Source organism: Pelodiscus sinensis, chromosome 3 (assembly GCF_049634645.1).
Source record: "Pelodiscus sinensis isolate JC-2024 chromosome 3, ASM4963464v1, whole genome shotgun sequence".
Lineage (NCBI taxonomy): Eukaryota > Metazoa > Chordata > Testudines > Trionychidae > Pelodiscus > Pelodiscus sinensis.
The window spans coordinates 43,468,938-43,494,483 of record NC_134713.1 but is presented as its reverse complement, the minus strand read 5'-3'; the positions used below and the strand labels follow the sequence as shown (position 1 = coordinate 43,494,483).

The 25,546-nt window shown below is 38.0% G+C and overlaps 1 protein-coding gene across 1 annotated transcript in view; it reads left to right on the top strand.

The window, feature by feature from the left end:
- COL21A1 (collagen type XXI alpha 1 chain) overlaps positions 1-21,277 on the top strand; it is a 184,061-nt gene extending 162,784 nt beyond the window's left edge. Inside the window, exons 20-30 of the mRNA XM_075923637.1 lie at positions 405-458; positions 1,808-1,861; positions 3,739-3,810; positions 6,683-6,718; positions 7,948-7,992; positions 10,215-10,247; positions 12,989-13,135; positions 13,223-13,277; positions 13,643-13,843; positions 18,813-18,890; positions 19,854-21,277. Of these exons, the coding sequence (XP_075779752.1) occupies positions 405-458; positions 1,808-1,861; positions 3,739-3,810; positions 6,683-6,718; positions 7,948-7,992; positions 10,215-10,247; positions 12,989-13,135; positions 13,223-13,277; positions 13,643-13,843; positions 18,813-18,890; positions 19,854-20,041 (963 nt within the window). The 3' untranslated portion in view covers positions 20,042-21,277. The remainder of the gene's footprint in view (positions 1-404; positions 459-1,807; positions 1,862-3,738; positions 3,811-6,682; positions 6,719-7,947; positions 7,993-10,214; positions 10,248-12,988; positions 13,136-13,222; positions 13,278-13,642; positions 13,844-18,812; positions 18,891-19,853) is intronic.
- The last annotated feature ends 4,269 nt before the right edge of the window (positions 21,278-25,546 follow it).

The following is a 25,546-nucleotide window of genomic DNA, read 5'->3' as shown; positions in this document are numbered from 1 at the left end:
CCAAATTTCTTTGTCCCAGTTTGAAAAGTCCCACCTACATTCCTATTGGTCACTCCACTTGGCTAGGTGTAGTTAACCCCTTAATCCCCAGGCTGCTGGCTAACCCTCATAATCATGACAGGATAAACCAGATAAAATAGTTAGAATTGTTACCAGGGGAGGTTGTGAAATCCCCTCATGAGTGATTTTACTAATAGGTTAGACAAACATTTGTCAGGCATGATCTAGGTATGCTTGGTTCTGCCTTAGCATCCAAGGATTGATTGATTGGATAACCTCTTGGGGTCGGTTCCAGCCAAATGTATACACCATTCTATAATAAATGTAAGAAGCAAAAAAATGGGGCCAGCTGTCTCTCTCTCAGCTAATTTTAGAAATGTCTTTTTTTCTTTTTAAATAACTAGGGAATGGTAGGACCTGAGGGGACATCTGGCCGACCTGGAACACCTGGGCCTAAGGTAAAGTCATTTACAGTAATTAACTTTGAATGTGATGAATGACATCAAGAGTATTCATTGTCCCATTAATCATTATAACACAGTTACAGTACTCTGTCATGCACTTGTTTATTTTAATGTAAAAACTTTAACTTTAATTTCCCAAATATAACTTTTATGCGATAGTCCAGTTTCTAAGCACAAGGAATCTTTGTAAGATATAGCGACCTTTCCTCTGAGGAACTGGAACGTCTTCAAAAAACAGTTTGGGGGGCTTGGAGTTTTGGAATCTTAGAAAACATTCCTTAATGCTAGGGGCCAAATAATACTTTGTATAAATGAGGATTTTCTGCCTGTTTTCCATTTATTTATATTTTTATTGTGTTAAAAGTTATGTGCTGCTCTTTCCACCTAACATAGAGCCAAATTTATTTCAGATGTAACTTTATTTATTGCATTGGAGTTATAGCAGAAATGAATCTGGCCGTGTAACTAAAAGGTTGCTGTATAATCCAGATCAGTCTGTTAGGATAATCTTCAGATTTAACATAAGTGGAGTTTCGGCTGAGTAAACACTACCTCAAAACACATAGAAGTTGATTCTTAATTATTCTAAACTTTGTGTCTCTATGCAAATGTACACACTTTAAATTGTATAAATCATGTTTAAAAGCATATAAATATTTTAGGTCCTATGTTGCAGGTGGATTTCTCAAAATTGGCTTGACTCTTCTCCTATTCACTTCAGGTAGAAGCAAATTGAGGCCAAGAATGAACACAATTAAAAATAAATACATTTGATTTTAAAATGTGATAGACGTTGCAGTTTTGACAAAAGAGTTTCATTAGTCTCTTATGCTTCATACCTGGAGCTGAATCCTGCCGTGTTTCTACAGGAAAAGCTTTTATTGATATTTTTATACCACCAAGATCAGGAGCACCTCTTTAGTTTTAATGAAGATCTGAGAAGCTGATAATGTGGGTTGTTCTATAGAAACAAAATATTTTTGACTCAGAGAAGGCCCTTTGTTAAGTGAGATGTGTGGAGACATCAAACATATATATGCAAATATCAGAGTATATTTGATGAGGGAAGGTTTGCTGATAGAGAAGAAAAGGTCAGTCATTACCACTTGGGGATGGAGGCAATGATAAATCTTTTGCCAGTTTTAAGGTGGGCCACCATGCAGGAGGGGTTACAAGTGCATGTTTAAAGTAGAAATACTGATCACTTAGAATCCTCCAAACTTTGGAGGGCTGGCTTGTCACTGTCACACACACATACATGCCTTTTGTGACAGAAACATTTCTAACAGGATCTGTTTATATTTGATATTCTCAACTACACAATTATATTATTTTATTAACAGGGTTATAAGGGTGAACCTGGAAATCAAGGGAAACCAGGATTATCGGGAGTCAAGGTAAATAAGGTTTACCCTGATCTGGAAATATTCCAGTCAAGCACATTACGATTTCAATGTTCCATGATATACCTGTTGGTTACAAGGTCATTTTGTTTTAAAAAATGGAAACAATAATTAACACGTTTATTCCAGATTAGATGTAATGGTTGATTCTTACAAACATTGGACCATATCTTTGGGTGAAATCAGTGACTCTATGCCATTTTACAGCATTTTAGTGTCTGGATGATTGTTTACAATGGATCGTCATAGATCGGGGTAGGCAACAATTTTTAAGGGGGGCCACTTCAAAAAATTTCAAAGTGGTCACATGCCTCGGTGGAAAGGGCAGTGTCTCTGATGGAAGGGGAGTGGCCCTTAAATAGAAACAAGTGAAAGGGTTCGTGGCTCCCAGGCAATGTGGTGGGAGCCAGGAGCTGCGAGCCTTTTCAATTGCTTTTCTTTAAAGGTCTTATACTTTGGCAGCTGCTGGGAAGGTACAAGCCATTTAAATATCAGTATGAAAGTCATATCAGTTTAAGTATCAGTTGAAAGTGCTTGCAGCTCCTGGCCCCACCACTAAGGCATTGCCTGGGAGCCAGGGAGGCACGAGCTCTTTCAGCTGCTTCTATTTAAAGGACTCGCATCTTCCCCGCAGCTGCTAACACGTTTCCCGCCAACTGCGGGGAAAACACGAGCCCCTTTAAATGGAAGCAGTTGAAAGGTCTCACAGGTCCCTGACTCCCAGGCAATTCATTAGGGGTCAGGGCTGGGAACTGCTGTGCAGATCGTATACAAAATTTAGGTGGACCAGATCCGGCCCACTGTCAGGCTCTTGCCCAGCTCTGGGATAGATAATTTGTTCTGAGCTGTACTATGGAACTCTACGTACTTGCACGCTAGTGTAAATTGTTTCTTGCTTCTTGAGTATACCAAAGATGTAGATAACACATTATCCATATTTATTGGCACATTATTAAATTTTTAGTTAGAGAATCTAAAAAATTAGCACATAGCAATGCAAATACTACTCAATGACTGAATGGTACTAAATTATGATGTCATAGGGAAGATCCAAAATAACTGATCTGATTGGAAAGCAGCACTTCAGAGTGGCCTTGTTTATGTCGTCATCTAAGGATGACTTTGTGGTCTTCATGTAATACAGGATAGGAAGGGAGAGAAACTGGCTTGAAAAAAATAGGTGTCTTAGACTCTTATCTTCAGGTGAATATTCACCTCGTAGACCCCGTGTAGGAAGAAGTCAGATGACCTTGTGCAGATTATTGAAGATTCACAGGAAAAGGGCAAAAGTCAAAAGTGCAATAGTTTCAGCAGGTACATTTTGGGTTAACACTTTTACACAGCTCTAGATTTCAGAAGTCATGGAGCTTGATCTTCAGTCACACTGGTATAAATGTGTAGTAACTTCAGAGAAGTCAATGAAGTTACACCAGTGCTAAACCAGTGGGCCCAGTATTCTGAAATGGCACATAATGAATATAATCAAATATATGAGATAAGATGCATTTATGCTGAATAATTTTTAAAGAGAAGTTGTTGAAAACTAAATTGTTTGACATCACCGTTACTAGGAACAGTATCGTTTGTGTAATGTTACAAAGAAAAAATTCCACCTTGGTAAAAGTCAGGGTAAGTTTTTTGAATGTTGGATGAATGAGTCAAAACATTAAGAGTGAGAACATTGCTGTGGCTTTAGTCAATGTGGCTGTATTCAACATACAAAAAACAATAGAGGTTTCAGCTCAATTGCCGCCATATTATAGTGTCTCAGAATAGCCTAGCCAAACCTGAAGTGATCCTGAAAAAACATGCAATCTGTGTTTTTACACACAGCACATCAGTGATACTTATGGAGCTATTGTATTACGCAGGGAGAACAAGGAGGACCAGGTACTCCGGGTGAACCAGGGTACCCAGGCATGCCTGGGACACAGGGTGCAAAGGTAAGTAGTTTCTATTACTTTCATATCCATTACAACTTGAGTAACATTTTTCTCATAAATTGTAAGTGGGCATTTTAGGCAATATGTTTGGAGAATATGGGAGTCAGTGTTGCCAAGAAAGCCATGTGACAGGTGCTTATGAAATGTTTTTAATTAATTATTATCATCATGTTTGATGTAAAATTCTTTCATATAAAGATATGTATATGCTCCTTTACTCTTTATGGACTCCTTTATGAAAGGGAAAAGGATTATATATAATCCTTTTCCCTTTCATAAAGGAGTCCATAAGCATTGTAGGAGCAACCACACTTAATTGGCTGTTAAGGGGGATATGAGGCTTAATTGCTTTCCTATGTGGATTCAGCCAGAACTGTAACTAGGCATTTTAGTGACTGGGGCAAATATATTTGAGCACCTTACCTTTTTTTTGGTAATTTTCTGATCAATTTTTCTGCAGCTGCTGCTTTCCTCTCTCTTGCCCCAACCTGGTTTCAGCCCTGCAACTCTGCCACTTGCCTCCTTAGTGATCTTTGTCTAATCATATATTTTTGTGCCTCAGTTTTCCCTTACACAAAAGAAACATAGTAATACATTCAGAGGGATGTTAGGAGATATAATTTAGTGGTGATGGAAAAGGTACTATAAGACTGCAAACTTGAGTTCATTTCTCCTGAATGTGTACATTGCGGGGTCGGGGGGGAAGCTTCCCCGGTAACCATGGATTACAAGTTAGAGCTCTTATAAAAAGCAGTATTGTAGTTCTCTGAAATTAAGTTCTCTAAAGTTAGGGTTTATAGTGGAGTCATTACAGCATTTGAGAACAGTGATGTAGTATCTATTGTATAAAGATTTAAAAAATGCCTCTTTGTAACTTAATCCTACCCACGACTAAAATCCATATCCATGTATGGCTCTCAGAAAGAGAATCCCTGTCTGCTAACACATGTCCTGGGAGTGAATGGGATCAGTCACTATAGCCGGACTCCAGCTGAGCTCCTCTGTTAGTAATCTGCTTGCCCCACCCTTGCCCTTAGGAGCTGTGCTAAACTGCTCTCTTCTGGGAGGCATTCCCGAACTCTCATCCAGCAGGCATAAAAACCTCTTCCACCAGGCAAAATCAGATCAGTGTTTTGCTTCCAGCAAAGAATGCAGGCTTTATGGTGAAAGCAATTCCACTCTGTCATGATTAACAACAACAAACCAAGGCCCACAGGCTGGGGAAGAGAACAGAGCTTACTTGGCTCTGAACTTCGAAATGGGGTCTTAATGATTAGGTTCAAATTAGCCAGCATCATCTTTTCATCCTGGGGAATTGAAATGAAATGTAATTCTCTAGTCCAGCTTCCACCACATATGCAGCCATATTAAAACATGTCCTAGATAAAGAAAGTATCTTCCTGTTTCACAGCCCCTTCCCCCACCATCTAAGTCACTGGTGTTTTACCTGCAAATCAAGAGGATGAGATGGGGGAGGCTGAGAGAAAAACAAATGGCTTTGGACTGTTTTGGTTTTTTTCAGCGAAATTATAAAGCCATATCCCAAAGCAAATGAACAATGTCTAAGTGTCAAAATAGCAAGACATGATTGCCCATCTGCAAAGGCACAGGGCTGCATGATGATATAATATATGGAGATATGTCATCTTATAGAACTGGACAGGACCTTGAGAGGTCATTGAGTCCAGTCCCCTGCCCTCACAGTAGGACCAAGTACCATCCCTGACAGATTTGCCCCAGATCCCTAAATGGCCCCCTCAAAGCTTGAACTTACAACCCTGGGTTTAGCAGACCAATGCTCAAACCACTGAGCTATTCTTTCCCCCATGATAGAAAGTGTAAGTGGAAACAGTGACATTCAAATAACAGCAATAATTAACACCATGGCAATAACTAATATAATGCTGCCATGGGAAATGATGGAATTTCCAATGGCAGAATTCTGTAGTAATGATGCAAAAGCCCAGCAAGATCACTAGGGTCTACCGGGCTGGGCACAAATCTGGGAATCAGATATGCCTGCCCTTGCTAGGAACTGCAGTAAGTCACTCTGTTCATTTCTCCATCTATGAAATGGAACTAATGATGATACTCCCTTTTTGAAAAGTATTTTGGCTGGGATCCACAAAAGGACATAAGTGTCACAATGCTGATTGTGACAGGATTCAGAAAATCCCCAAAACACACCTTAATCATAGAATCATAGAGCTGGAAGAGACCTCAGGAGGTCATCAAGTCCAGCCCCCTGCCCAAGGCAGGACCAATCCCAACTAAATCAACCCAGCCAGGACTTTCTTAAGCTGATATTTAAGCACCTCTAGGGATGGAGATTCCACCACCTCCCTAGGTGACCCATTCCAGTGCTTTACCACCCTCCTAGTGAAATAGTTTTTCCTAATATCCAACTTTCTGTTATTAGTTTGAAGCCTGCTACCTATTAATTTCATTTGGTGTCCTCTAGTCCTTCTATTATGGGACCTAATGAAGGACTTTTCTTTATGCACCCTCTCCACACCACTCATGCTTTTATGTCATATCCCCCCTCAGTCTCCTCTTTTCTAAGCTGAAAAGTCCCAATCTCTTTAGCTTCTCGTCATATGGGACCTGTTCCAAACCCCTGATCATTTTTGTTGCCCTTTTCTGAACCTTTTCCAATGCCAATATATCTGTTTGAGGTGAGGTGACCACATCTGTACACAGTATTCAAGATATGGGCGTATCATGGTTTTATATAGAGGCAATGTCTATTCTCTATCCCTTCTTTAATGATTTGTAACATTCTATATTCCATTAGCTGTTTCTCTTGTATTTACTGAAATTAAAACACAAACTAATGTTTGTAATGGGAATTTTATATTACAACATTTTACAGGGGGAAAAAGGAAACCAAGGTGAAAGAGGTATCCAGGTATATTAACTTTGTTTTTCATTAAATATTATTTAGCCATATTTTTACTAGTACAAGTTGAACCTCTGTAGTCCAGGACTCCCTGGTGCAGCAACATCTAGAAGAACCATGGATGTTGCTGGACTAGAGAGACCCAGCAAAGAGGTTGCTGGTGGCTGGGAGCAGAGCTGGCCAATGGGTCGGCAAAGCCCATGGTGCACAAGAGCCCGCAGTCAGTTGGGCTGGGAAGCTGGTGGGGGCAGCAAGCTTACAGCAGGTTGAGAAGCCAGCGGGACCGGCGGAGTTCACAAGGTGAGGGGGCTGTAGTCAGCAGGACCAAGAAAGGGGGAGGCTGCAGAGCCCACAGCTGGAAGGGCCTCAAGTGCCTGCAGGGCTGCTGCCAGAACTCCTGGGGCCAGCAGAGCTTGCAGGGCTGTTGGGGCTGCCAAAGCTCGTGGGGTCATGGAGCCCGCAGGATTGCTGCAGCCAGGGGGCCAAGGGCAGTGGTTCCAAATAGCTGAGGAGAGGAGCCCAGTGGAGAGGCTGGCACCTCCTCCCCTCCAACCTTCTCTGGTCTGGAAAACTCCCATGTCCGGAACTGGTCAGGTCCCGAGGGAGCCAGACCAGGGAGGTCCAATGTATAGTCAAATATTAAAAAATAGTTCCGTTTGAATTAAAATAAAGAGGTGCTTTACTGGACTAAGGAGTGCAGGATAGAGTCTTAACACAGTAAATCACTGCACAGTATGAACTCCTCAACACAATATTATAAAAGATAGTTGCAGAATAAGCATGTGGTTTTAAAAAAGTACTCTATAATGAAAAATTGCTCCCCCTAAATGGAGAGGGGCAGAGTAAGGATAACAATGAGTGCTTTTGAAAATCCACCAGAGGTCTCTATATCTGTAGTGTCATAAAAATGCAGATTTTCTCTATGGATTGCTAAAGTGACCTAAGCAGGTAGAAACAAGGGAGATCAACATTTGTCTCTGTTCAGATCAGAGACTTGCTCCACGGTGTCTACAGTAGAAATGTGTGTCCTAGCTACACAATTTGGAACTGAATCTTGAAACTCCTCTGTGTGTTTGTCCCTTACACACTCAGTGATGGTTGGATCAAGTTTTTTTTACTGAACCGCTTATAAAGATGGGATTTTGATTAGGGCTTATTTCTTTATATTATTTTCACTTTTTAGTTTGTTCCTCTAAAGAAATACATACTGTTGAAGAAAATTTGTTTCTTTTCTGAAGGGACACAAGGGAGAAGGAGGAAGACCAGGGACTCCAGGCCAACAGGTACCATTAAAAGAATACACCCATATAAGAAAACTGTATTTCTTTTACTTGTTCAAAGGATAAATCCCATTTACAAGTGTAGCTCTTTGAATCTAAAGAATTACATTGGAAATATTTACATATAAATACGGTTGTACTGACTATTTAAAATACCATCAAAATATCTTTTAAAAAATCTTGAAAATAGTTAACATTATGAAATGAAAAATAACTGTATGTTGAAAAATAGAATAGAAAGCTGAGAGAATGAATAGAATTGCTTGCATGAAAAGGCCAAAAAGGTTGAGGGGAGAGCTATGAGATAGCGAAATCTAGTAATATCAGTGCAGTAGGAGGATAATACTGCACATTTTCAAAGTTTTTATTTACAACAATTTTGCAATATTATTGATAAAACAATAACAACATAAATGCCAGATAATTATACAAAAATGGAAAACTAGATTTGGGCTTCTAGGGCATTGCTTGTAAGTGTCAGACCAAAGGCTATAAAAGCCTGTGTACACTTCAGTATTTATCATGCAACATTTTTATAAAGGATTGCTTTTAATGATCCACTTACTTTCATACTGGAATTCAAGTCAGTGTTTTAGCATCTTCTGTATTCATACATTACAGATGTTTCCTGTTTCAGCTATAAATCAGCTAATTTCTCTTTTCTTGAACCTAGCACCAGTATATTTTGATTATGTCATACTTGGCTATATTAGTATGCCACAGGAAATAACTGTTAGTTGTAAGTGTAAGAACTTGTTAACTACATGCTTTATGTCATGTCTAAATTGCAAAGTACTTACTAACACTCAAAGCTAAAACTAAATTGTGAAGAAAATTGCAGTGAAGGTTGATCTCACAATCAGTTCGCTGACTCTACTGCAAGAAAAACAAGGAGCTACATTCAGTGAAGCTGGGGTAAGGAAGAATGCACTTCATCCTGACCCTCAAAACCTCAGGAAGATTTAGTCACAGAGAGGCAACTAGTGCTACCTCAGCTCCCCTTTCTCGTGGTTTCTGAGATACAGCTTCACTGTGCAGCAAGGCTCCATAGGAATCTCATCAGCAGAGGTAGCTGAGGTGATGTGCCATTCTGCCATGCCACCTCATGGGCAGCAACATCTGTGTGCCTTTTGGCAGACAGTAGGTTTTTAGCCTTTCACAGAACTGCTATGTCCTACCCCAAGACCGACTTCATAACTTGAGGGCCTTATGCCTGGATTTCTAGCAGCCAAAGCCAATTTAAATGTGGCCTGGATCTGGATAGCAGTGTGTAAATACAGAGCCATTAGGTTACACAACAAAACTGTTTTTTCTTTAGCTTTTTATTGACATAAAACTTTCCAATAAATGTATCTTGTAAGAAAACTAATGCAAGTGCATGAAAATGCAATGTGTGTTATTTCCCTAATGATCTTCTAGTACATCGTTCGGATATTATTTTTAAGAATATAATTGTTTGTTCCCTGTTGTCTTATATGCGTCATGTGTAAATATAAAACACAGGACTATGTAGCACTTTAAAGACTAACAAGATGGTTTATTAAATGATGAGCTTTCATGGGCCAGACCCACTTCCTCAGATCAAATAGTGGAAGAAAATAGTCACAGCCATATATACCAAAGGATACAATTTAAAAAAATGAACACATATGAAAAGGACAAATCACATTTCAGAACAGAAGGGGGATGCAGGGGGGGGGGGGGGAAGGAAGGTGAATGCCAGTGAGTTAATGATATTAGAGGTGGGGAAGGGTAGATGTCTGTGAGTTAATAGTATTAGAGGTGATAATTGGGGAAGCTATCTTTGTAATGGGTAAGATAGTTGGAGTCTTTGTTAAGTCCCCTGCGGAGAGTGTCGAATTTTAGCATGAATGCCAGTTCAGAGGATTCCCTTTCAAGTGCAGATTTGAATGTCTTCTGAAGTAGGATGCAGGTTAGCAGGTCACTGAGACAGTGTCCTTTCTGGTTGAAATGACAAGCAACTGTTTTTTCTTTGTGATCCTGTCTAATGTCTGTTTTGTGGGCATTGATTCTTTGGCGAAGTGTCTGAGACGTTTGTCCAATGTACATAGCAGACGGACACTTTTGGCACATAAACTTTAGTTAATGTGCATATCAAACATATTCTGGTTTGTTTGATCCCAAATTAAGTAAAAGAATGATGCATTGTAATAGTGACTCAGCTTGGTTTGATTATATTTTCTTTCCACATGTGATTTCAAAAGGGAGCAAATGGATTGAATGGAGCAAATGGAGAGGTATGCACCATTTTCTAATTCTCTTTGCCAATTATATGAATAGTGACTGTGTATCATATACATGAAGAGGCTTACTTTTATTCTCTTTGGCCTGAAAGTGAAAGGGGGTGATGAGATGCAAAGTCAGATGAGAGGAGGCAGGAAAAAGAAAGATATAACAACAGAGTTGAAAGCAATGCTTAGGGAAATCAGTGACTTAAAAGATATAGAAATATTGTTTAAAATGAGAGAAATAAATATGGATTTATCTGGAGTGCAATTGAAAAGCAGAATCTGAAGACAAAAAAAGGAACTAATTAGAGGAAAAATGAATAAGGAACCAAGGGTATTCAGAAAAAACAAAATGTTTACTTTTTTTAGAGACAGTGCCCAAATGTCAAACTCTTCGTTTAAAAAAACAAAAGTTATGGTAAAACATGTACAAGACACACTCTTATTTGGTGACAATCTATCTTATGAGACTGGCCTAGACTATCCACAAATCTGCTGGGTATGATTTTTATCTCGCTTCCTTTGGTTTTAAACTAGAATGACTTAGTCTGTTCAAGTTAGACTTTGAAGGGTACCGTATTTTGGAACTTGATCCATCCTTTGGTCTGCTGAAGCCCACATTTATTAGCTTTTTGGGTTCACTGTAAGAGTCATTCAATCTTTTTTCCTTCTTCTCTAGGGCTACAGAAGAGAACATGGGTTAAAGTGGATATATTTATGGGCAGTACTTTTTAAAGTTCATTTTGTGCTTTTTATCTTATGGGACACTTTCCCCAGAGCACAAGATGGGTGCCTCTAGCTCTGTTTATAAAAAATAAAATATCTAACTAACCAGCTTCATTGACATTGTTCCTGGTTCACTCTAGGATATGTGAAATCAGTGTACATGTATCCATTTAGTGTAACTGTTTCACCTTCATTAGGAAATTTCTTTACACAATCAGTTTTTGGCATTTCCTGTTGGGGTTTACTAAAAGAAGTTTTGTTGTATTTCTGTAGCTGACCTTATTTTTCAGGGTCCAACTTGAACAAGCGACAAGGAGTTCTGTGGCACCTTATAGACTAACAGATGTTAGTCTATAAGGTGCCACAGAACTCCTTGTCGCTTTTGCAGATCCAGACTAACACGGCTACCCCTCTGCCACTTGAACTGAGTACTTAAGCAAGTAAGCAACCAAATAATTCTATAGGCTTCAACAGAACTATAACTATCCTTCAAATTACACTTGTGTTTAAGTATCTTGCTGAATCATAGCCCAGCTCAGTAAAAAATTGTCATGGAACCATTCAGCTTTCCTCATCTGAACCTATTGCATTTTCTACAGCACTATAATACTGGGGCATACTTTCATGGGATATTGAAATTTTTTTTCTAATACTCTTTATATTATTACATTTTTTCCAAATAAATAAGATTTCATCTTGTGTACTGATAAAAGCTATACGCTTATAATGTAAGCTTCCTTTAGGTTTATTTACAAAATAATTTTTATTTCAGTACTTTGTATAAAAGAATAATTTTAATATAAAATCTCTCCCATCAGGATGTTACAGCATTTCTTAAGCTCTTCTCTTTTTCTTGATGTTCTCTGTGAAAAGCAATGGTCAACAAATAAGGCTACATATTGAATGTGGCTGGCCATTAGAAGACCAAGATTTGCTGCAGAAAACATTCCTTCAGCAATTTCATTTTATTTTTTGGCAGATTCTGTAAGCAGTTTTGCTTATGATTCCAGCATTTTGTCTTTGTTTCTTTCATTGGCTTGACTCCTGATATTTTGTTCTACAGTAGATGCCATGTTTTCTGGGTTGCATTGTTTTTTAACACTTCGCTTTTTAAAATTTATTTCAGAATAAATCAACTTACAAGTAATTTGTTTTCTTGTGTCATATTTCCATAAATGGGTTTTTAGGACTAGTCAAGTATTTATATTGTTGGATACCTAAAAAAAAGTCTGATTTTTTTCAGCTGTCAGCATATACAGCTTCCGTTGTAGTCCAAAGCAGTTGTAAGTCCTCCAGACCCTGAAAATCTCTAAACCTTAATTATCACATGAAGATATTTTAAAATGTCTGTGAAACAAACAACATTTATAATTGCATTGTATGAAAGGGACTGCAAATTTACAAAGTTTTAACTAAGAGCACAATTCCCTATAAAATAGCAAACACATTTTGCATAGAAAACAGTGGGTAGAATTCTGTAGCGTGAAAGCCTACTGTCTCTAGGTATACCTCATTGGAATTTATTCAACAATTCATTTGTTGATGTTGCATAAGGAAATTCTAACACACTGTCTCTTTAATGTGTAGACAAGACCTATAATCTTCCAAGAAGATTTTAATGTTTTGTATTAACTGTGGTATCATCAAAAAGAGGAGAGAGCCAGTTAATATTTTTTTCCCTTTAACCGTATAAAATAGTTATATATAAAATAGTTCTGCCTAGGATTTAAAGTTTCATCTGTGCAAAATATCTGTAACAGTAATTATTTCAAATTAACTTTTTTCTAGTAAGTATACTTAAATATTATTTATAAAAATCCACATAATTAAATGATTTTGTAGGTATAGATCTATTAATATTGTCTCTCAAGATAATCTCCACAGATGAATTAATTCATACTAATTTTGATGAATGCATCTCAGTGAACTGCTGCCAGCCCCTCACAATGAAGATTAATTTTTTTTTTCAGTTGTGGAGCCATGTGGAAAATCTAGGTTACTGTTTTTGTTGCCTCTGATTTCAGAAAGGTGAGAAAGGAGATCCAGGCATTAGAGGCCTCAATGGGCAAAAAGGAGAATCTGGTGTTCATGGTTTGGTTGGACCTTCTGGTCCAAGAGGACAACAGGGAGACAGAGGGTACCCAGGACTACCTGGAGCAGATGGAAAACCTGTACGTACAGAACCTGATACTGCAATTTTCATTCACTTTAATAAAACAACTTTCCATGTATTTTGAAATCTTCTATGTTCAATTCAGGGAAGGGAATTTTCAGAAGAATTTATTCGGCAGGTTTGCACAGATGTATTGAGAAGTAAGTCCCAAAGATTACAATGCATTTTTTCTTTATTTAAATTGCTCTGGCACCTTTCATGATAATTCTTATTCTAAGAAAACTCAAGATTAACACAATGGACTGTCTACAGCTTCTTATGATATAATTAAATACGACAGTGATAATGTCAAATCTTATGAGTCTGTAGGTCTTCATACTACTTCACTACTACCACCTCTTTCTCCTCAACCATATTTTTTGCTTTTGCTGATTATATAACAAATGATTTATCTTAAATCTTTATTTGTGTAGTTTGGTATGTGGTTATTTTTATCTTGAATAGTAATATTCTCTCAGTGGCATTCTCAGAACAGTCTAACGTATTTTCATTTGAATTCCCCTAGCCCAGTTGCCTGTTATCCTTCGAAGTGGAAGGCTACAAAACTGCATCCATTGTCAATCCCAAAGTACTTCCCCAGGACTTCCTGGTCCACCCGGTCCAATAGGCCCAGAAGGTCCTAGAGGTTTTTCTGGCTTGCCAGGAAATGATGGTATTCCAGGTGTTCCAGGAGCTCCTGGGACTCCTGGTATCCGTGGGCCCAAAGGTAACTGCATGGCTATCTCACAAAACAAATAATATAGCTTTTACTTTTTTTACATCTTCTTTTCAGAATAGCACCTGAATGGATAGCAGTAGAGAGTTGAGAGGGGCCCAAACTGTGAAATCTGGTTCAGGATACACTCACTCACTTTCAAAAGTTGAGGGATGCTTGATTTAATTTTTCTAGTTCCAGCCATTTTAGAGTGAGGCTACAGAACTGAAATCTGGATCAGAAAGCTCTTGTGCGGTGGTTTCAGAACCAGGGTTTGGGTCCAGATTTTTTGATGAAGTAAAAAATTGTTGGTTTCTCCCAACTTAGCACAATATGGGATTTTACCTTGTGCCTACAATCACCTAGGATTGGTCTGTCATGCCTTATACATGATATAGAGTGATATAGAGTGGCTCCACTGCACCTCAGTGAGAGCTAGTGTGCCTCACAGAATTCTCTGGCATAGTGTTTATGGAACTAATCAGGTGACAGATAACAGAACAAAGAACAATGGTCTCAAGTTACAGTGGGGGAGGTCTAGGTTGAATATTAGGAAAGACTGTTTTACTAAAGGGTGAAGAAGCACTGGAATGGGTTACCTAGGGAGATGGTGAAATCCCCATCCCTAGGGATTTTTAAGTCCTGGCTTGATAAAGCCCTGACTGGAATGATTTAGTTGGAGTTGGTCCTGATTTGGGCAGAGGGTTGGACTCGATGACCTTCTGTGATCTCTTCCAACCCTATGATTCTATCTGTGATCTAGCATTGCATAGTCTTTGCACTCATATAGGCCTTCTGAGATTGGACAACTGCAATTATGCCTGCCCTTTTCATAGTGAGCACTTTGCAATCAATTAAAAATGATTTTCTTTGGCTATCCTCAGTGATAAACTTGTAAGCAAGGAAAGTGCTCACCTGCAAGCAATGGACCAATACTAGAGCCAGTTGCAGATTAGCTACTGGGCCAATAGGGCCAGTGCTTGGGGGCAGTAGGGACTCCCCAGAAAAATGGGCCTCCTGACCTGCTCCATCCAGCACTCTTGCTGGGGAGAAGGAGTAGGGTTGGGGTACAAGGCTTGCCCTGCCCCACATGCCCAGCACTCCTGCCAGGGAGCACGGTTGGGGCATGGGGCCTCACTCTTTCGTAGGAGTGCTGTGGTGGAGTGCGGGGAGAATGCATGTGGAAGGAGTGGGAAGAAGCCCCCACTTGCTCTGATCCAGGGACCAAAAGCATAATCTACCACTGGCTAGAGCAGGTCAAAAATTAGAAAATCTGTCCTGTGGGAAATTCTGCTATGTTAACATTTACTTTTTGTCCTCACTCAGGATAAAAAGGCAAAATATTCAATTTTTTCTCAGAATAATAGGTTCCAAAATTTTTTACTTGGAAATGTCAAAACGTTTAATTTCAGCTCAGCTTTGACAGAGAGAACAAAGGATATAGAGCACTGTGTAAGTCAGGTAGCAACAGATTAATAATGAAATGGCCCAAAACATGTTAATTCTATTCACGAACCAAAATGTGTTCATTTGGAAAGACCCAAAGTGAACAGAAAAATAATTTAAAAATCTGCAATATCTAAATTCCCTGTGGCAAATTCAGTATCACAAGAGTCACATTTATCACTGGAAAAACATTTTGACAAAAAATTCCTTCTAAATTATCACCTAATATAAAAAGTGAAGCAGTTTTGGTTCTGGTGTATCTGGCATTCTAGTTTTGTTTTCTATGAGAGTAATGACTGCTCTTAAAGATTTATATTAATTGAAATCGGCTTTAATTTATCACTCCAAGAAACAATACAAATTGATTCCTCACTAGACATCCTTTAATATAGGTTGGTCAAAGAAATGTGCTCCATGAGCTACATTCAGAACTTATACCTTGTGAAACCTTTCTTCAGTCAAGAAAGTAGAAATAGGGGTATGTCAGGCCAGTGTTTCTTCTACTATTTTGGGGTACTTTTGAAGGGTCTCAAGAGAATAGCTGCCTAATTCACCTATATTCTTGGAAAGGTTGAATTGTACTTTATATCTTGTCTGGTAATGATGTTCTGAACTTTTAATTCAGATGCTTGGGTTTTATTCCTGGTTTTCATGCTGTTTCTCACTTCAGTAATCAAATTAATTTTAATAGATTCTGCATAAAAATCACTATTCAGTAATCATATCACCTAGGCTTGTGATCTTGTCAAATCTCAGGTTCCTTACTAAGTTACACTTTATGAATCCTTCATAGGAAAAAAAAAAAGGAAACCTGAACCAATTATTGGTGTGTTGTCTTTTTGTTCACGCTCTGGGCTCTTCTTTGCTGAGGATATTGAGTCTATTCTCTGTTACTAAAAGCCTTTAGCCTCTTTGGCCTCTTGAAAAATGCAGAGTCATTCTCCATCTTTCCGTCTTACTTAGTTTCCATTCAAACAATTTATTAGGGGAACTTTCAAAAATCTCTGTAGTAGATTGATATTTTCCTCTACTATTTTACTTCTTTGGAGTGGCTGGGCATTAACTGGAGAAGTCTAGGAAAATTGCCATTTACCAGTGGAAATGCATGAGAGCCAAGATACAATGTTTCATTATATGGAAAAAATTAATAATCTTGGAAAAGGAGGAACCCCTAGAAAAGATATTTTTAATCTTCTAAAGAACATTTTATAAACCTCTGAGCTAAAATTTTGGACAGTAAAAGATTCCAAGCAAGCTGCTGTTAGTACTGTATTCCTATGTTGTATACTGAAGTGATTTAGTTGCCTTGTGTCCTTTAGAATTCATCCTGATAGTCTTGAAATACTCTATAGCTCACTCTTGCTCAAAATTCCACAAGAACATGATTAGCACTTGACTCTACTAAGGTGTTTCACTTCTTATAAAAGTGCCATACTAATATTTGAGTCTGTGAAGAGGTGATGTGGCTCTTCTTGTAAAATCAACTTCTATGTCTATTTTTCCCTCTGCTGAATGGTTTTCCTCAACCTCTAATTATCTTTTGTTGCATTTGAAATAATACATTCAATATACATGCATTTCACTTAAATGTATATTCTTTTTTACAGCAGGTCTGAATTTGGTGTGTATGTTCTAAATTTTACTTTATAGTATTTTAGAATCCTTTACTTTCCATTTGTTATAAATGCTTTACCTATTTAAATAATTTTTATAGCATGCTCTTCTAAATTGTATATATTTTCTTATAATTAATTTCTAATGAATATTAATCTAATTTTTCCAGTTTTCCTATATTTGTACTGCAGTTACAACCTCATGGCTTTTACTACTCATTGTCCTCTACTGTATATTTTCGAGTACCAGTACCCTTTCCTTTCTGTAATATGAGCCACAGTCTTGCAAAGGATGTAATGTAAGCCTGTGACTAGTTCCCTTGACTTCAATGAGTTTACTTGAAAAGAATCATAGAACTGGAAGGAATCTAAAGAGGTCATCAAGTTCAATCCCTTGCACTCATGGCAGGACCAAGTCCCAGACCATCACTGACAGGTGGTTGTCTAATCTGCTCTTGAAAATCTCCAATGATGGAGATTACACAACCTCCCTAGGCAATTTATTCCAGGTCTTAACTACCTTGTCAGTTAGTTAGGTAGTTTTTCCTGATGTTTAACTTAAACCTTCCTTGCTGCAATTTAAGCCCATTGTTTCTTGTCCTAATATCAGGAGTTACAGAGAATAATTTTTCTCCCTCCTCCTTGTAACAACCTTTTAAGTACTTGAAAGCTGTTGTATTGTTCTCTGTCTTTGTTTCCCAGACTAATTAAACCTAATTCTTTCAGTCTTCCCTCATTAGTCATGTTTTCTAGACCTTGAATCATTTTTGTATTCTTCTCTCAACTTTTTCCAATTTGTCCACGTTTCCTGAAATGTAATATATAGAACTGGGCACAATGCTCTAGTTGAAGCCTAATCAGCATGGAGTGGAATAATTATTTCTCATGTAGTGTGCACAACACTCCTGCCAATATGTCCCAGAATGATGTTTGCTTATTTTCCATAGTATCCCTTTCTAGACAGTCATTTCCCATGTTGTATGTGTGCAACAGATTGTTCCTTCCTAAGTGGAGTACTTTGCATTTGTCTCTATTGAATTTCATCCTGTTTACCGCAGACCATTTCTCCAGTTTGTCAAGAATATTTTGAATTGCAATCCTAACCTACAAAGCGCTTACAACCCCTTGATTAATATAATCTGCAAATTGTAAGAGTACTCTCTGTGCCAATATCTAAATCAATGAACAGTACTGGACCCAGAACTAACCCCCATACTCGAGTTGGATCACTGTGAATGTGAAGGTAATATCCAAAATATACCAGCATGGGTATCAGCAACTACTATATTTCTACAGCATCAAAAGAATCTCTGAGAAGAATATGTAAAGTACAAACAGCCAGCAGGATGCTAGTAGTAGATCGATGAACATTTTGAAAGTTCTCTGTGACATTTTTGTCTATGACCCAGAAAAACAATTCTGGAACATACTGAAGTTTTGGCTTCAGCAGTTAGATCCTTTTATCTCCATTAATGCTTACTAATCTTCTTGGCTTCTCAGCAAAGGCCGAAAAAGGTGGCAGTCTTTGTCACCAAAGAAAGGGAGATTTTCATTTTTAATCCACATATATATATATTCTGTTTCAACTAGAAACCATGTTCAAAGCATCACATTTATTTTTTATGTGAACTACTGAAAATGCCACCAGTGAAAGGGAAGCCAGAATTTGCCTTCACCATCAGTCCCATCTATTATCTATTCCCTTCCACTATATATAATAGACACACACACACACACACACTCTTACTTCAACAGAAATTACTTGTCATTGGTTCTTTAAATGAAATTAAGTTGATAAGTAAGGCAATTAATTACACTGTATAGCAATGCACAACCACTCATCTAGTCCTCCCCCACTTTTCAGTTTCTCAAAGGGAAACAATATTTAGTGTACATGTGTGTATGTGTTTGGTATTCTACAGGGGTACCAGGAAAAAATGGAGAAAAGGGTAGCCAAGGAACTGGGGTTCCTGGAATACAAGGCCCCCCAGGCCCACCAGGTAAGGCGTGAGTGAGACAGGTAGATTTCATTGCATGTGAATTATTTTGAAAATGTTATTTATTAATTACAATTAATATTATGAGTTTAAGTTTAAATAGATTTTATAATTTGCATTGTTTAAATAATATCATTTTTTTATGTTGGTTGCCACAAAGGAAAACATGGTGGGCATGTGTGTTTTTACTGCTTTTCATTTTCTGCAGAACATATTATTTATCATGGGTAGATATTTGCAGCTGTAAGTAACTCAAAACCCTATTTCTTGGTAGACAGAGCTTTGAAACTGGCAAAATTCCCTTGAGGTAATGGAGGTAGTAATAAAACTCAATAGGCCTGATTTTAAGAAATGGAAAAAATACCCATACGTAATTGCTGCCAGTAGGAGGTAGAGGGGCTCAGAAAGTCCAGGTTGATAAATCAATGAAACCTCACTGTAACTGTTTTTTTTCATGTAAAACTGTATTTTAGACAATAGTATGCTTTGTCAAAATATAAAATTGATACAGTTAAAGAGATGAAGGACCTGACCAAAGGCAATTAAGTCAATGGAAGGTGCCTATGTCCTTTGGTTCTGGCCCACAGTGACCTGGACTATATGATAAAGCAACAATGCACCAAAACCTATTTATACAAGTTTCTTTTTAAAGAGTTTTTTTATTTTGATTTTTAGTCAACTCTGTTTTCATCTTGATTGTTTAAAATCTTTTTAAACAAGTAAGGAAGACAACATAGGTAGTATGATTATTTGTAACCAATATTTAATTCACGGTATATCTAGTGCCAAAGAAGTCCCTTTATCTGAAAGAGAAATGCTATTTGGCTTACTACAGAAACAAAAGCCAGATGTAAAATTCTGAACTTCCCCAAAGTTCCAGGGCATTTGAATTCAGTATTTTAGCTTGGATCCATCTCTAATAGTGTATATATACAGCATAGTCTCTTTGTTATGTACGTTATCCAGGCCCTGAAGGTCCACCTGGAATGAGTAAAGAGGGACGTCCTGGAGAACCTGGGCAGCCGGGTAATGATGGAGAACGTGGAAATCGTGGTATTCAAGGACAACCTGGACCCCCAGGAATTTGTGATCCATCATTATGTTTTAGTGTAATTGTAGGAAGAGATCCATTTAGAAAGGGACCAAACTATTAATTTGCAATGACTTAGTCCATGAATAGGTATGGTGCTTGTCTTTTATGGTCTTTCAAGTCTCAGGAAGATGACCAGAAATAATCCCTTAAACAGGAGCAAAAAGTACCTCGGGTTTGGTAAAGCAGTAAAGATTGCAAAGGTTATGCATTCTGTTTAAAAAGAATCTCCATTCATATTGGGTTTTTAAATGCATAACTATCATTGATTAATTATCAAAGGTTTTCAAAGAGACATTAAGGTTTAATGAATAAAATGAATCATGATATTTGATTTTTAATATTTAAGTGCCCACTCATACTCCTGCTGCCATTGAAATCCATTAACAATTGCTAGACAACTTCTGTTGATTATAATGGGACCAGGATTGGGCTCAGATGTTTATTGATCAGGTGTAAATCACTGTGAAATGTTTCACATTTAGTCTACATATACAGTTATTGATTTTGAAAGAAAGTGTCTAGCTGTTACTTCATATGTGTGTGACTCTCATTGGTTTATGTACATTTAGTATTTTATAGCTCAAGGCTTTTCATTAGCAAAAACATGTGTCTTATTTTTATAATATTGAAAAATGTTTGGCTTTTTTATACCAGGGCTTTCAGCCAATCTGTCTTCAGTTATTGTATCTAAAGATCGGCATGAAATGGAATTGTAATTTATCTAAGGGTGAAATTGAATGTGGCTGAGTTTTCACCTCAGAATGACACATTTCTAACTAAAAAACCTAAATGAGTTATACATTGCCTGGTATTAAAAACTGCATTATTTTAAAAATAAATTTTAATTGGTTTGCAACTGCAGTCTAAAAAGCACAATTTTGCACAACAAAGTTTAACAATCTTAAGAATATTCATTAAAATTACATCCCCTTTTCTGTGCTCCATAAGGACTGTAGATATCAAAAATAAAAAAGCAAGATCACAAGATGAAAGGTCTTTGTGGTTTCTTACTAATAGCCATGTTTGTTATGTTGCTTTGTTTTCCATTTTAAGCAAGACATTTGTATGTTAATTTTCATCGTATGCAACACAAGCAAGAAATATTTCTTGTACTTTAAGTAAAAAGCAATTTCCCATTAGAATTTGAGTCCATTTTTAAATTAATGCACAGAGTCTTTGTATTGCACCTAATCAAGCTTTATATCACTTTTCTGATGTGTTGTTTTTCTGTTGTCATGCTATGAAAATGTGGTAATAAGCTCGACTTTCAAGGTAAAATAAAATTTTGTAGAGACTTGGTGGTAATGTGATGAATAAATTCAATGATTTTTTAATTTGCTGTTTTCTGTGATAGACCAACATAATATATATTATACCTGGGGTCTGCTCTTCAATTTAGTATCCTTCCATCTTCTCTAAACAAAACCCAGTACAGAAAATCCTCTTAAAACAAGTACAAATCTTATCCCCCTAATCTCCATTCATCATCAATTATTTTATGTAAAGATCAGCATGAAATGGTTTTAATCATGTAGAATCTGAGTCTCATATCTTTAGTTCACACTGTGTAACTGATTGCTCCATGAGCAGTTACACTGACTTCATTAAGACCAAATTGTGTAGTTAAGGAAATATTCAGTCTCAATAAGGATACCGGAATCTTTCCTATAGAAATGGCATAATTCCATACGTTGTTTAAACCCTATTGTTGGAAATATACTATGTTGGCGTTTGTGGTTTTTTTTATATTGATATCCACATATGCTATGTTTTTTAAATTTAGCTCACTTCAATTTGAGATTTTCAGTCACCCAATTAAAAAGGAAATAGAATCATCGAAGCCAAAGATATAAATCATTGAAGCCTACAGGTTGAAACTCTGTAATCTACCATTTTCTGGTCTGGCAGCATGCGTAGTGTGGCATGATCTTAGTTAGCCGGATGTCCACTTATCATAGGTGTGGCCAAGTTTCTCGTGTCACATAAAGTTTGTTTACAGCAACCAGTCCTGGCTCTCAGTGTTCTGTGCTGTTATTTAATTCTAATTTATTCCTAAATGTTTTCTACGAGCCCAGTAAGCAATTGAAGTGTTGGCAATACTGCTAGATCAATATTGACCTCCCATGGTTTGGCAAATTCTCTGGTTCGGCACTAGTCAGATCTGTAGGGTACTGGACTAGAGAGGTTCAACCTATAATATGTTATATCCTGTCCATTTCTCTACCAATGTTTAAATGTTCCTATTGTATACTATATATTCGCCATGTATCAAGATCCATCATTACAGCAGAAAAAACAAAAGCCATTCTAGTAATCTTCTTGAATTGTATTAGAATACTTTGTGCCAACAAAATAGCAGAAAATGAGAACCAGTTAAAATAATTTATATGGACTTCCAGAAAGCCTTCACATCTCTTACAAAAGTATATTAAGCAAACTAAATAGATGTGGAGTGATAGAGAAAGTATGTAATATATTTGAAACTGGCTAAGAAATAGAGAAGATAAATCATGTAAAAATGGATAAAATCTGTTTAATACATTGATTAATAATCCAGAAAGGGGAGTGAACAGTATGATAGTCAAATCTTCAGGTGACAAAATAAGATTATTCAAGAACTGAAAAGACTACAAGGACTCAACAAACGCAGATGAATAAATAGACAGCAAGATGGCAATAGAAATAATTGTTGACATATATGAAGTAATACACATTGGAAGGAATATTTGAACTATTTATACAAAGACTTGGAAGACTTAGATTTTTATCAGTGTATATATTGGTAAATGTCAAATTCACTGTACATACAAACCAACAAAAATATTTGTCAACAATCAAATTTTACAGCTAGTTAAAGTAAGAAAAATGCTGCTTATTAGAGTTTAATTTAAGAATATTTACTTTGTATTTTTGACGTGTGATGTTGACAGTTTGTGTTTTAACAATTATAAAACTAACTTTTTGAATCTCAGAGTCTATTGTCTTTAAATAATTGTCTGACCCATAGTTTTGCACAACCATGAAATTTTAAATCAATAAATATTTTAACAGTATGCACAGATACATAAATATTATCCATCAATCTCCTCTGCTAACCTTACTCATACGTAGTGCTGGACCTAAGCAAACTGTAACCACTGAGGAACAAAGACCTTGTAGAGAGCTCATTGAAAACTTCAACTCGTTGTTAAAGGACACTTAAAGTAAACAAAATGTTAGGATTTTAAAAGAATGAGACAGAATTGTATTTTAAAGTATTATCTAATATAAATTAGCGGAACACACTCAATTTGTGTTTAGCATTGGTCACACTATTTGAAAAGAACATAGGAGAAACTCAAGGCACTCAGAGGTGAGTGATGAAAATGATTAGAGGCATGACAAGACATTCCTATGATAAGAGATTGAAAAAATTAGGACTGTTTAGAGAAGAGATGAATAAAGGAAGACATGAAAGATGTCTACAGTGTTGTAGATGGTAAATATGAGTATTTGCATTTATCCTCTTTTACCACAAAAGAACTAAATTAAAAATCAACAAATTTAAAACAGTCACGAGAAACATTTTAATACAAAACACATTTAACTTTTGGGATTCCCTGCCACTAAATATCATTGAGGCCCAGAAGTTGGGGGAGAGGGGATTAAAATAATCAGCTCTTCATGTAGAAAAATGAACATCCACATTTATATTAAAGAACATAAAATGTAGGAGGGTTGTAAAGTCTCGTGTTTCAGGGCATAAGTTAGGAAACTAATACATATTTTGAAGACACTTCCCCAATGGACAAGTTATTCCTTTAAAGAATTTTTAACCATTCTCAGAACTGCTGGTTAATGAGGAGCTGGGATACCAGATGACAAGCTGACCTGTTATGGCAATATCCACATTCCTAGGTGTTCGTCACATATGCAAACCAAAATTGTAATTGTGTAAATTTGTTTTACAGCCATGAAATCAAATACGTTTAATGTCAAAGCTGGAACTGCAGGTTGCCCACATGCCTTTACTTTTCAGGTTCTCGGGCCAGTTTATGATATCACACTGTATTGTACAATGTAACTGCAGCCTTGATGCATAGTGCACCAGCCTTGGTGCAGGACACCTGATTGCCATGACAACTAAATTCCTATCCTCGCAGATTCACGATTTGGCATCAGGACCAGTGTCAACCATGGAAGGTAGTGGCAACACTGTCCCTATCAGGCTTTGGGGCAAGCTGACAATAAGTCATTGTTCCTCATTGCCCCAGCACCTTTCCCCAGTACTGTAAGGATCTGCTCCAGCTTGGATGGGCTTTGACTAATCCCTGGAGTTGGAGGCAGAGTCCTTTTCCTCCAGGAGGAGCTGGCACTACCCCAGACATGACAAGTGGCAAAACGTACCACCTAGGCCATGGCCAGCCTATGACAGGGCCTGGTGTCCCCAGGTTCTGAACCCCATGGGCCTGGCTCTAGTTGTTTTTCTACCCCATGTTCCCCACCCCTCCCTTTAGCTAACTCAGGGTATGTCTACAGAGTTATCTTGATTCAAAATAGTTAATTCGAATTAAGCTAATTCGAATTAATGTGTCTACACACAAAACGCAGTTCGAATTAGCATTTTACTAATTCGAAATATTGCATCCACACTGAGTGGACACAGACTCGGATTTAAGGCCAGCCAGAACCAGGTCAGGCAGGATATCAAGTCAGGTGTGTCTGTGTGTGGCTGCTGCCTGAGGCTATCTGATGCCTGTGCTTAAAGGGACATCTCCCCCTGCCCCTCTGGGCAGCAGGTTCTCAGCTTTCCCTGCTTGCTTGCCTGCCTCGATGAGGGACAGCAAAGCATTTGTGTCTCTGCATGCTCTGGTTGCCCTCTTTATTGACCGAAACTGGGGTAGGAATGAGGGTCGGAGAGGGGATGGGGAAACCTGGGAGGAGGGAACTGGAAGGGGGAGGCAAGGGGAGGAAGGGGGCAGAGAAGCTCAGGGTTGGGGGTCTTGCCGGACCAACTTAATTTTCATGCAAACCTGTTCCTGGGTTCGCATGTGGTCTTTGGTGGCATAGATGGCTGTGTTCCTCTGTCTAGTGTGGAGATCATGGACATTGGGGGCATCCCCCCCAAACCTGAGAATGGTCCACCCTGATCTCCACCTGGACCAGGAAGGCGCCTGTCTTCTCCAGACCCTGGCAGGCTCCTGGGAGCTGACAGACTGCTCCTGGGGTGCAGTGGAGGGCTGGCAGTAGGTTGCTGGCTCATGTTTTGGGGCCACTGGGTCAGGGCAGTGACTGCTGGCTCTGGGCCAGCAGTATTGGAGCTGGCTCAGGCACTGTGGCCAGAGTCTGCCCCTTTAAGGGTTCCGGGGCTGGGGGGAGGGAGAAGAATTTTCCTAGTTTGGCCCAGAGTGGCCACCAGGGAAAACTGGGAAGGCTGGAGGCCTTGGACTAAGCATCTACACAGTGCTTATTCCAAATTAGCTAATTTAAGTTTGGCATTAATCCTCGTAGAATGAGATTTACCAAACTCAAATTAAGCACTCCACTATTTCAAATTTAATTCGAAATAGCAGTTTGCTTGTGTAGA